The 13,049-nt window shown below is 42.0% G+C and overlaps 1 protein-coding gene across 2 annotated transcripts in view; it reads left to right on the top strand.

The window, feature by feature from the left end:
- Positions 1-13,049, top strand: part of Ppp1r1c (protein phosphatase 1 regulatory inhibitor subunit 1C) — a 96,421-nt gene that overhangs the window by 48,951 nt on the left and 34,421 nt on the right. For both annotated transcript variants that reach the window (XM_075984386.1, XM_075984385.1), the window contains exon 4: positions 407-467. In XM_075984386.1, coding sequence (XP_075840501.1) covers positions 407-467 — 61 coding nt within the window. The remainder of the gene's footprint in view (positions 1-406; positions 468-13,049) is intronic.

The following is a 13,049-nucleotide window of genomic DNA, read 5'->3' as shown; positions in this document are numbered from 1 at the left end:
ACACCCCAAGTTTGATCTCCCGTGTGCAGCCGTGAAAGGAGAGAAGCAATTCTACAAAGTGTCCTCTGACCTCAGCACCTGCCTCATGGCATGTGCACATCCAGACATATCCACGCACAGTGGACTAACAATCCAACAAATGAAAAATGCTAAGTACAGTAAAATTACATACAGTACTGTTAAACTAATGTTAACAATGAAGATATAAAAGCGTGAGAATTTTAAGGTAAAACGAAGCTTTGGGTCCTGGAGGTCTGTGGTACCCTGAGCGTGTCTATAGCTGATTACTTCCTGCCAGGGAAACAGCAGAAAGCCCTTTGAGATACATTGCGCGTTATCCTCCTCACACGTCGACAGCAATGTACTTTTGATGAATGTCTAAAGCTTTCTTTTTCTTTGTCCACAGTCGCAGAATGCATCCCCTAAGCAAAGGAAGCAGAGTGTGTACACACCGCCTGCCATGAAAGGTACTGTTCAGGTACCGTTTTGGGGTGTCGTGAACGGTGGTTGTCAGGGCTGGCAAGCTGTTTGTCGCATAGACTGTTCTGTAGATTGCGAGCTCGTCTCAAGGCTGTGATGGGGAAGGCGTTTACATCTCAGAAGCATTGTTCCCTTATGGGTGAGGCAGGCAGCTGAGGATCTGATGACAGCGGAGTCCCAGAATCTTAGCATGGGGAAACAGATTTTCAAAACAATGACAAAGATTTTTTTCTTTCACCTTTCTTTGTACCGTTTCTGTGAATTTTTCCACAGTCTCTAGTATGCTTGCTGATTGGCGCATGACTATCAGGAGTTCGGGGTTTTGTTGGTTTGTTTTTTATTTTGTTGTTGTTCCCCCCCCCCCCCCGCCCCTTAATTCAAGGAAAGCAGAGGAGTTTGAGCTAGGTGGAAATGGAATGCCAAGGGTTGCCTCGCTGCCTCGTGTCAGGAGCCACTCTCCTGAACCCCACGTAGCACCAATTTGTGGAGCCCTTGCCAGCTGCCCAATCACAGCAGAGAATGCTAGCTCAGATGTTGGCGTTTCCCCAGACTTTCTCTTCAGCGTGGAACTGCCAAGTAACATCTAAGTGTATCAGTATTTTGACTAATACTAGTTCCAAGAAAGGCTTCTTTTCTTTTTCACACACAAGTGTTCCTGACACAAGCAGCGTCTGTCCAGGCCAGTATCTTGCCTCCCAGCTTGGCTCCCTGGCTGTTGGCTCTGGGTTCATCACCCAGAGCCCTCCAGCTCTGACTCAGTGCCCCAGAAGCCAGCGGGGAAGCTTAGCAGTCAAAACCAGGAGTGAGAGTTCCCACTTTTTCTCCTCTTCCGGGGGGAGGGGGATAGAAATGGATCCATAGCTACTCTCAGCAAATCTCAGCCTGATGCAATTATAAGAGGGTGAGTCTATTTGTACAAGGATGAGTACATGATGCATTGTCTGCATTGGAGTTTATCCCAAAGCAATTGCTGAAATTCCTAGGCATCCTTGTCTAAAGATTAGTGTGGCATTTTAAAGGTATTTCTTCGTTGTAAGTGATTTGTATTCTTCAAGACATTTCAGTTTTGGCATGAATGGGCAACAATGAAAGATAAATGTGTAATTGCCCAATTCTTTCCTCTGTTTTATTTTGGGATAGCTTAAGCTAAATAAAGTAGTCCTCAAGTCCTCAGAGAATAACTATATTATTTTGAAAGGAAAATCTTAAACTCCAAGGCCTGAGGGGCCGTGGTGCTCATTATTTTTAGCTCCCAAATATTTTAAGAATGTGGGATTCTAGCATTAAGTATGCTAGTTCAACCGAAGTATTTTAAATATAACTTTACCCTGTGGAGCTCAGAGACTGTTCTTCAACAACCACCATCTACAATAATGAGGTAAAGCCTGAAGGGAGCACAGCCATGCTTTCGTGAAGGGATCTGGGTATTGATACAAGTCACTTCGTGAATATCTCTGTTAGTTTTCAGCTTATGGCAGAAGAGAAGGGCAATTCTAAATGATTCCCTCCATCTATCTGTTCCTAAGAGCTGGAAATGGGTGTCAGAAGACCAAGTGAACCAATGGTAACATATGGTCTATTTTGAGTAAAGAGAATAGCTTTAATCATAAGACGGATGGCTGAACAAAGGGAGTGTTGTTGAGATGGTAAAGACATTAATGTAGTTGTCCCAAATGGGAAGTTCTTCGGATTGCAGGGGAGCAGTGCACAGTGCGAAAAATGAGAGTAAGATGACCTGCTGGGGTGTAAGGCACCCCCAGAGGCAGTTAACAGTTGTGAAACGAGCAAACAAACAAGCAAACAAAACAACAACAGAAACTAGGAGGCAGCTGTGCCTGGAATATTCTTCCTCCCTCAGAACTTAATTCTTCTTCGTGCAAGCAACATCGAATTAGATTTTGCTGGCACCCATATGCATTGTTGACAGATAGCAAACTGACTATGAATCTAAGGTTTCTTCACCTCCATTTCTACTGATTTTCATATTCTCCAATCATTTCTTGCTGTCAAACTATAAGCCTTTTTTTGCTTCAACATTGTCATCTCAATAGGATTTTCTACGTCTAGAGCTGGGCTGTGGAATTGACAGGTCATAGTTTGTCTTCTGATTCTATTATCCGTTATGATTTCAGTGCTCTCAATGGTGTGCCATCTACAGAGAAAATACTTTTCTCTTTCATATTCTTAATGCAAATCCATTACAATTCTGTCAAATGGAACAAAATGCAGACAGAAAAAGAGAGTGCCCCTAAGCACTTGGGTCTCCCTCAGGTTCACGCTCACTTTGGCTGCCATGATTTAGCAATTATCCACCAGACAGAACAGGAGGCTCTCATCTTTGACAGGATGAGGTGCTTCAGATGTCCTGTGCTCACTACACTTTTTATAATATACAGATCAACCATAAATTTAAGATACATATTGTACTTCAAAATGACAGACGTTGACATTTTCATCAAAAACACTGACTTTTCCCTCGCACTATAATCTAGATAATTCAGATAAGTAGAAAGTTCTAAAGATTATCATAAAAATGACAGCGGATGGCTGGAGGTCCCTGTGAACTCTCCTGGGGTTTATTTGTGTGGTTGTCAGCCTGCAGTTTACAGAACAGTCGATTAAATTATTGTTGGATTGCTTGAGTCTTGTTTTCAGGAAAGCAAAGTGAATTTGAATCCTGGCACCGAAACTGGCTGACTCATTTCCCCGCTGTGTGTGTGTATGTGTTTGTGTGTGTGTGTGTTCTACTGGAATTCAAATGTGATTTACTGCAAAGTAAGTGCTATTGATTTCAATGGAACCTGAACATTAAAAAAAGGAGAAGATAGGAAACCCAGTTAGTGTGCAGAGCCCATTAGTATTATATTTCTATTCTTAATGTACAGCAAGCCGTATGTTTCCTTTACTTCACAAACATCTTCTCTCAGATTTCTTGTAAAGGAAAATTTTGGTTGCTTCAGTGCCCTGTGAGCGCTCTTCTGAGCTAAAGGATCAGGTCGATCTTCAGATGTAGAAGGCGTTTTCACCCCAACCTCTTATTTTTAATTTTTCCAAAGACTGCTGCATTCATAAATTCTTAATCTTAATTTAGCCTCCTCTCATAAAAAGAGCAACAAATGAAAATATAGAACAACTCAGTGTAGAAATCGAATGGCCTAATAGAAAGGCTAAAACAGTTCTAAGGAGGGGCCTCAGACTGGGGCAAGGGGGGTGGGATATTACTGAAGGATGATCCGTCTTATCTGCAGGGGAAGTTGCTTGTCACACTGATTTCAGGGGAACCAACATGAAAGAACATGGATTTTGAGGGACAGCTCATCAGGGTCTCTAGCTTGACATCTCCGTTTGTGAGCTGAGCCACCTTCAGAAACTCAGGGTCAATCTTTGAGTCTTTTATCGTTGGCGCCATGGAGATCATCGGGAAGCAAGCAGAACGTGAGCGGAAAATGCTTAAAATAGGCCTATCGGAACTGGGTCCATTTTAAGTAGTTATTTGGACCCTCCATGGAGAATGAGGTGCAGCCACGCCATCTCCGTCAAGGCCTTCCGAGTTGAGCAATGAGAAAATGCGGAAAGCATAGCCACGGCTGGGAAAAGGATGATACCTGCTGCAGATCTGCCCTTGCCCAAGGGATATGCAGTCAGCTTTAAGGGTACCTGATCCTACAAAGCATGGCTTCACTGCATCTTGCAAACGAGACTATGATTTTATTCAGCTGAGATACAGGCAAAACTTAGAAAGTATTCTTTGGCATTCTGGTTCCCTTTCAACACAGTGTGGTCGCGGCTTCATTTCACCCAGCGGCTCCTCACAGATGCCGTGTCCCGCTTTCCCAAGCGAACTAACGGTGCAGTCAGACATAGTTTCCAGAAAGTGGAAGAGCGAGGTTTTGGCTATGGTGAATTTGGATGCAGACACAAAGAGTACAGTAAATGTGTCTTGCGATGGGGCTGAGTGCACTATGGACACACAGCTCAAAGACAGTGCAAGTAGATTAACAGGGATTGTACTGTGACTGTGTCTCGGAAAGTTCCCAGAAGGAAGCAGTCCCGGAAGAAATCAGTCAGCTCCACACTCTCCTGCCATTACTAAGTACTTACAGAAACGGAGGCAAAAACAGAGGGACGGGGCATTGGAGCTGCTTACTAGGGCGTTTCCACCCTAGTGTCTCCTGAGAACACTGGTTCTTAACTTTCTGAATGTCACGATCCTTTAATACAGCTCCTTGTGTTGTGGTGATCCCCCCAACCACAACATTTTCATTGCTACTTCATAACTTTGCTACTGTTATGAATTGTAGTGTAAACATCTGACATGTGACCCGAAGTCTTGTGACCCTCTGGGTGAAAACTACTGCTTTCGAGCGTCTCTGGCTTTCCTCAGCTCCTCTGCAGGTATTCATTACATCAGTTGTTCTAAATCTCGGAGGGTTTTTATTTTCACGGGTGTTTTGTTTTGTTGCAAGATTTTTGTTTGTTTTGTTTTCGAGGGATGTGTGTGTGTGTGTATGTGTGTGTGTGTGTATGTGTGTGTGTGTATGTGTGTGTGTATGTGTGTATGTGTGTGTATGTATGTGTGTGTATGTGTGTGTGTGCATGTGTGTGTATGTGTGTGTATGTGTGTGTGTATGTGTGTGTGTATGTATGTGTGTATGTATGTGTGTGTATGTGTGTGTGTATGTGTGTGTATGTGTGTGTGTATGTGTGTGTATGTGTGTGTATGTGTGTGTATGTGTGTATGTGTGTGTGTATGTGTGTGTATGTGTGTGTGTATGTGTGTGTATGTGTGTATGTGTGTGTGTGTATGTGTGTGTGTATGTGTGTATGTGTGTGTATGTGTGTATGTGTGTGTATGTGTGTATGTGTGTGTGTGTGAGTGTGTATGTGTGTGTGTGTGTGTGTGTGTATGTGTGTGTGTGTGTGTGTGTGTGTACCAGTTTAGTTTATTTACTATGCAGGGTAGGGTTCACTTGTTCAATGCACGGTTTCTAGGTAACAAGGCATATTCTAAATATACACAAATCTTGCTCCTTAAAAACTGTGCTCTCTTCCACAGCCACTTCCTCCACCACTCTCTAATTACTCCCTCTAGTTTTAAGTTTATCTTCCTTCATATCTGAAAACGCAGGTTGGGGAACTAAGAATGCTTCCTGCTCAGACGTCAAGTAGATGACTTTCTTTCTTTCTAAGGACAACATTGTGAGAGAGTGGAGCAAAATAAGGGAGCAGACATGGACTTCTTGTCATGCAGCATCAACATAGACTACTAACTTAAGAGGATTAAGGAATCGGGAGATGAATTAAACCTCAAAATTGAAAATTGGGATAAGTACTTTAGTCAACTTCATGATGCTGCTTAAAGCACTTGAAAGTGAGGACACCATTTAATGGGCGTAACATATCCTGAAGAAGAGGGAAAGCAGGTCAGGGAGCCTGAGCCAGACTCTTGGGGATTAGAAGGAGCCTTGAGATTTCACAGGAAGGACAGTAAAGGAGACAGTGGAGTTTGCAAAGCTGACCCCAGCAGCCCAGAGGCTGACTGGTTGTTAGCCCGCTTCCAGCTGTGAAGATGGCGCTGGGAAAGCACAGCTGCCACCCCTTCAGTGGGCAGGGATTCCAGGAGGTATACTCCTGTGCCCTGTGAGCTCAGCATGGTGTGTCTGTCCAGCAAGGCTCACTGTTATTAGGAGTAGTTATGATCCTTTGCTATGAAGACATCTGTCGATCCTGCCATGCCCAAAATCCAAGGAACTTCAGAAGAGGGTGACTCTAGAGAACAAGAAGTTAAAAAGAAACAAAGGCAGAGGAGGATAAATGAAGTCAATTGAGCCATCTGGTATCCATCTTTGTGACCATCCCAGCTGCTTGTGTTACCATCCAAGCGGCTGCCTCTACTAGGTTTAAATAGACAGTCGCCTTTTAGCCAATGGGGAAATCGTCAGGCTTTGGATCCCTTTGGAAAGTTCTGGTTCCTATCTGCCTTTCTTATTAACACTACTTTTCAGCCAGAGCACTCTCTGGCTGAAGTCACACACTAAAAACATGAATTATATATTTTGAAGTAGAATCACAGAAATACTGGGCAGTTAGCACATCTGTTTCCATAGACTGTACACCTGTCATCTCTACTAACTCTTACGTATAACATTTATTACACACCGTAAACCGATACAGATGCTGTCTTTGTACTTGCACTGTGTTGTTCAACATTTTCGTTCTCTTCCTGCAAGCTGTTCAGGGGCGAGGCCGCATGCAGACCACACTGTGTGCAGTTATCTCCCTGTGTTTTTCTCGTCTGTGACTTCACAGTTTCTCAGACTTTTCTTAGTGTGATAGCCTTGAAACGTTTGAAAACATTGGTTGACTCTTTTTCTAGGACAAACATTTTGGGTTTTTATGCTGATTTTCTCATGATGAGACTTGGGTAATGGATTTTGGGAAGAAAGCTCAGAAGATAAAGAGACATTGTCCCCCATGATGTCAAGGATGTGGACTATTAGCATAGCTCATCCCCTGTCTGGGGTTGGGATTCTTAGGGTTTGTTTTTTTTCCAATTTTTAGATGTATTCTGATTACTCCAATGAATAGCCAAAGATCCTACAACCTTGTAACTTCAGGGGATTTTAAAATTATTTATTTACAATCTATGCGTGTGGGTGCTTTGCTCACCAGAATGTCTGCATCACAAGCATGCAGTGCCCACAGAAGCCAGAAGAGGGCACTGTATCCCCTGGACTGGGAGTCACAGGTGTTAGTGCACTGCCAAGTGGGTTCTAGAACTCGAACATTGGTCCTCCAAGCTTTCTTAATGGGAATCTTCTTATATGATCTTTTCATTCTGGTTGCTACAGATTATTCAGGTTTTCTTAAAAAATAATCTCTGTGATTAGTTTAAAACACAAATTTAGTTTTAAAATGCAAATATGCTGTAGATCCTCCTACAATAACAATGCTGTCCTCAAACTAAGTTTGCCGCTAACCTCTCTCCAAGGCACAATTCCCCCTAGATGGCTGTCCACACAAATCCTAGTCTTGTTTCTCATTCCTCTAGCTATTTCTGAGTAAGGACCTTAAGTAAATCTTGTGCTTCTTACCTGACTAGCCACAGCCTACCTCCTCTCTTTGCTTTTTTTTCATGCATAATCATTTATTGATCTCTATACCAATACTTCCCAAATTGTTCCACACAGTAGGAACAGAAGGAACATTGCCAAACTCTTTTTATAAGGCTACAATTACCCTGAAACACAAACCACATAAAGACATTACAAAGAAAAAAATCACAGACCAATCTCACCCCTCTCTTTTATTTTCTGTTCACCCTCTCATTCCCACTGCAGCTATGCTGAGCTACACTTAGTCCTGTGAAAATATACGAGGCTGTTGTTCTTCGTGCGTTGTAGCCCAGCCTCACTTCTGTAGAGAGTTTCTCCTCCATCCCATTCCAAACCCTTTGAGATTGGTGGTGAATTCTGCACATGCCTCCCTGTGGTACCTGTGATTCCCCATGAGCTAAACTGACCCCTCCAGGACAGGAACCAGGGCAGGTGTATTCTGTTTCATTTTCCCTTTGTATAGCAAGAGCCCATAATAAATGCCGGATCTGTGAGTAAGTAATCTTTCTGATTTAGAAATTATAATAACAGCTTAATTTTGTCCATATTGAAGAAAACAACTATCAATTTCTTGTGTGTGTTTTATTCATTGACTCAATTACTCCCTCACGCTGCCAACATTTATAAAATGCCTTCGGTCTGCCAGGTCACAGATTAAGCTCTGGAGTTGGGATGAGCTAAACGTCATCTCTGCCTAGAGTTAAAAAAAAAAAAAAGTCAGATGAAACCATGAGCTGTATGGATGGAAGCTAATTATAATTACGGGATGGATTTGGATAGCAGCAGTAGAAGGTGGAGGAGGAAGTCTCTAGCTCTGCCTGCACATCCAACGGAGGCTTCACAGGAGACAGAGGACTTCTGTTTGCAGAGGTGGGAAGAGAAAGCTCTCGAAAGAGAGGAGTGGAGGAGAGATTCCAGGCAGATGATTTGACAGAACTGGACAGACAGAATGTGAAAGAATCTTTTCCAAACACTGTGAGCTGCTGAGGGTCTTCCAAGGCCTGTACTTAGGAACTGGGCTGTATTCTGAGACAATGGCATGTTCTATTCAAAATTGTTTTCTGAGAACAGAAAATAATGGGTTTCACTGTAGCATTGTAGACATGGATATGGTTGTACTTTGTGCATGCCCCCCCCCGCCACCTTATAGTCCTTTGTGCCTGCTCCTCCCCAAGCCCATCCCCTTCTGCTCTCATGCCAACAGATAGCAGTCAAAGGACAGATTCTACATGTTAGAGAAACATGTAACATCATGCAACATTGGCCACACTTTCCTCCATTTCCTTATCTTGTTCTTCCTCCCACCCCCACCTCCTTTTAGACCTTGGCCTCCATCCGGCATCCATTTAATTCCTTCTGTGCGTTCTCTCACTCTCTGTCATACACACACACACACACACACACACACCCTATGTAGATTTCACATTAATACACTTTCAGATAACATATATGTATATGTGAGTGCGTGTGTGTGTTTGTGTGTGTGTATATGTATGTGTGAGTGTGTGTGTTTTCATTATCGAATGTTTTTCCTTGTTCCCTCTCCACCTCCTTTTTTCGAGACAGGATCTCCCACGGAAACTGAAGTTCATCGAGTCGGCTAGCTGGCATGCTAATGAGTTTCAGGAGTCCATCTTTCCTTCCCCAGTGCTGGGATGACAGGAGCAAAAGGCTGTCCTGGCGTCATTTTACCTGTGTATTGAATTTAGGATCTTCTGTTTGCATGGCTTTATAGGCTGAGCCATCTCCCCAGCTCTCAAATTGACTTTTAAGATTATTATGTTACCTAGTCTCCCAGTGATTGAAAATATGGGGGTGGGGGAGAGGGACATAGGAATTGATTCACAAAAGATAATTGTTCTTTCCATCAGACTACCTTTGATTATGATAACTGCCTCAGTTTATCTGCTTGTCTCCAGCACTGTTGCCTGTGGAAGGATGATTGACAGGCAGAGCTATTTGTTTTCTAAATAATAGCTGTGACTTATGAGGAGTTGAACTACTCATAACGTTATCTTCCAAATAAATTCATGGAAATCCAAGTCAAAGTGTGTTATGATAGAAAGCATCATAATAAATTGAGAGGGATTGGTTCTTAGTGGCGTGAATTTAGGATAGGATTACATTCTTTGCAAACATGTGCTTCTCTGTAAAACTTGTCTAAACATGTTCCCTCTTAAAACCGTAACATTCTTGTCTGAACTTCAAAACCCAGGCTGATCTAGAAGATAATTTTATGAGCAGTTTCATTAATTCCTCTCTCAGCGGATCCTCTTGGCCAAACCTACATGCCAGACGTGGCCATAGTGAGCGGGCCATTTGTTCTGAAGGGAACACGGAATGGCGATATGGACATCAGTATCACTGATGATCCGGATAGTATTTCTTACACTGGAACTCTGCAGAGTTCTGGACTGGGTGAATGACCAGTGGTAAACACTATCCGTCAAGTTTTGAGTAAGTTTCCAGTTGTGATTCCTTCACTAAGAGGGAAAATGCCAAGTAGAAGTGAGGTGTTCAAGGCCACGGTCTCAGGGAAAAGGTTTGCAGCACAAACACAGACAATAAGCATCAAAGTTTAAATTAATTCATATTCTACATTGAGTTCTTACTGCTCTGACTACCAGTTAAGGCTGCACTGCACTTTTGTGCCCTTGGCAAATACGCCAATCCTCTTTTCACTGGATCATGTGACACACACCTCTTTGAAGTGTCACTGTTCTACCTTATGAAAAAAATTCAAGCTTAAATGTTTTCATCGGCTTTCAACAGCATTCCCTCAAGGTAACACCCCAAAGACTGTTCATCTTTAAATTCGGCAGGAGCTAGAATATTCAGAGGCCTTTGAAAGTGTCAGAGGGTTGTTGTCTTTTTCTTTCTGGATGTGAAGCTGTTTCTCAGTCCTCATATTCATTTTGGCAGATTATTGGTTATCCTGGTTCTGGTGGTGTGGGGGGCAAAGAACCAGGCAGAGAACAGGCCAGCTCTAAGAGCTGGTGCCATGAGGAAACACTCAAAAGCATGATGTCATCGAGGAGAACAACTGCGATCCAGACTCTGGCTCAGACTTACTGAAAGCGTCCACTATATTATATTCACTCTGTTTTTCAAAAGTAATAAATCAAATACCGAGAGAGCTAAAGAGTCACCTTTTGTTTCTTTGCAAACTTTTAAACTCAATATGTGGTCCAACATCCTACTAAAAGATAGCTCTCTTGTCCCTGCAATCCTTTTATTAAAAAGGATTTTATTTTATTTGTGTGTGTATGTGTGTATATCTGTGTGTGTGTGTGTGTGTGTGTCTGTGTGTATTAGTTTCCCCACATGGATGCTGGGACCAAACTTTGGTTCCCTAAGAAAGCAAGAAGCACTCCTAACTTCTGAGTCATCTCTCCATCTCTTCCCTGAGTTCTTTCTGTATTTCTGAAGGTTTACAGCCTTCTCTTGATCTTTTACAGCAGACACTGGGTGAAGATGAGAAATGGCAAGAAATAGCAGTCACATTCTGTTCATACACCGGCTGGAGACAATATGGGCGTGGTAAAAACTCACTGGCCCTCCATACCAATTTTTCCTTAATTTTTCTTTTCTCCTTATATACAGAAGTTTCCCTTAAACGCTTTGAAATGTAAAGAATGGGTACTTAGAGTCCTTAGGAAGAAGTTCAGCGCATTTAAAAACCTGAAGATTTAGCCTTAGGCATTTGATGCCTTTTCCTTTGAGTGTGAGAGCTCCAGCCAAATTACAACACCGTAGGTGTTTATTTCCACACACAGCCACTTTGCTGTTTTCTTATGGCTATCCTAGAACACAGTGAGCATAGCGATAATTACTCCCCATATGATGTTTGGAATAGCACGTCACCTACTTTTAAATTGTTGTTATCTATTAGGCCTGAGAAACACCGCATTCTGAGCGCCCGGCTCCAGATAGTCAAGAGGTTTCCCTCTGTAGGCTCATTCAGTGACAAATTAACGCTGAGTTCTGCTTCAGTTTCTAGTCTTAGAAAAGTAAGTATATTTCATGAATTGAACACTACTACAAGATGATAGTGACTACTTACATTTTATTAAAATAGGCCTTAAAATGGGTTTTTGAGTAGGTAAAACCAGTCGCAACACTTTGTAACTTAGTTTAAAATATACTTTATTTTTAGATTAGTTTAAGTTTTAAGTTTATATTGCTTATTTTATTGATATTTGACTTGCACAGATTTATCCTACCATTGTAGGAACTGGTATGAATCTTTCGAGAAAGTTCCCAATATCTCTAAATTTTTCTATAAATGATGGATTTTGATCTAGGAAAAAAATGAGATAGCAAATATCTTCCCCTTCTGTCTGCTTCCTCTCGCCTCTCTCCTTAGTGCCTTCCTCCCTCCCCTCTTCCTTTGTTCCTTCCTTTCTACTCGCCTATTTACACCTCGCAAGATTAGTTTTGACTCTGGAGCAAGGCTCAACTTGCTCTCCTCCTCAAAATCACAATAGTGCCGATCAAAGCCTTTGATGCTATTGAAGACACAATATATAGAAATCATGACAAGGGATCGGGAGGGAGAAAGCTGCAATTTCCAACAAAGATTCTCTTTCTTGCTTTGGGTCCTGATGTTTAATGAGGTCAACTCACATCTTCTAATCCTTCCATTATTCCCTGAGGTAATTGCCCCTCTACATAATAAATTAATTAGCACCTGTGAGATCATTTCTTTCAAAATACTTCTCTATTGATCTTTCACAATTATGTATGCCTGTAGCATCTTGCTTATGATATTTTCTTCAACATTCCATTATCCCCCTGTTATTAGGCAACTCTGTTGGGTTTTAAATAACACACCTGTAAATGCTAGTGTGGGGAAATGTGGGCGAAAGACTCATTTGCAAAGATTCTTAGCCTATTTGAGGAAGTTAGTCTTTATATATATAAAATATATATAAATATATTTATATAAAAATATATATCTTACCAATGCTATTCATTCTAAAAATTGTGAAAACAATAAATATTTTCTTTTAGGTTTTCTTAAAAGATGGAAGATAGCGGGCCATGTAGTTATGAATTAATTACTCTTCTATAATTACTTGGTATTAGTTATTTTTCTCATCGCCATGACCAAATGCCTGGCAAAAGCAGCTTAGTGCTCCCCAGGTTGGAGGGTAGCAGGCACCTCAACCAGGAAAGCCCGGCAGCTGGAGCTTTCCATGATGACACATGAGCTTTGTGTCTTAGGCGTAATGCACACAAAATCTTCTAATTTGAAGTCAAACTGGAAGAAGCCCAAACCCTCAGTGGAAGAACTGAGATTCTCCTTCATGACTGCTGACAGCAAAGAAGTCCAAAACCCGGGAATGTTTCTTCAAGTTTTAGGTAGCTTAGACATTATGCTACATTGCGTGTGTGTGTGTGTGTGTGTGTGTGTGTGTGTGTGTGTGTGTGTGTGTTTGCTTACCTAAGTAT

This window comes from Microtus pennsylvanicus, chromosome 9 (genome assembly GCF_037038515.1).
Source record: "Microtus pennsylvanicus isolate mMicPen1 chromosome 9, mMicPen1.hap1, whole genome shotgun sequence".
NCBI classification, from domain to species: domain Eukaryota; kingdom Metazoa; phylum Chordata; class Mammalia; order Rodentia; family Cricetidae; genus Microtus; species Microtus pennsylvanicus.
This window is presented reverse-complemented; position numbering and strand designations above follow the sequence as displayed.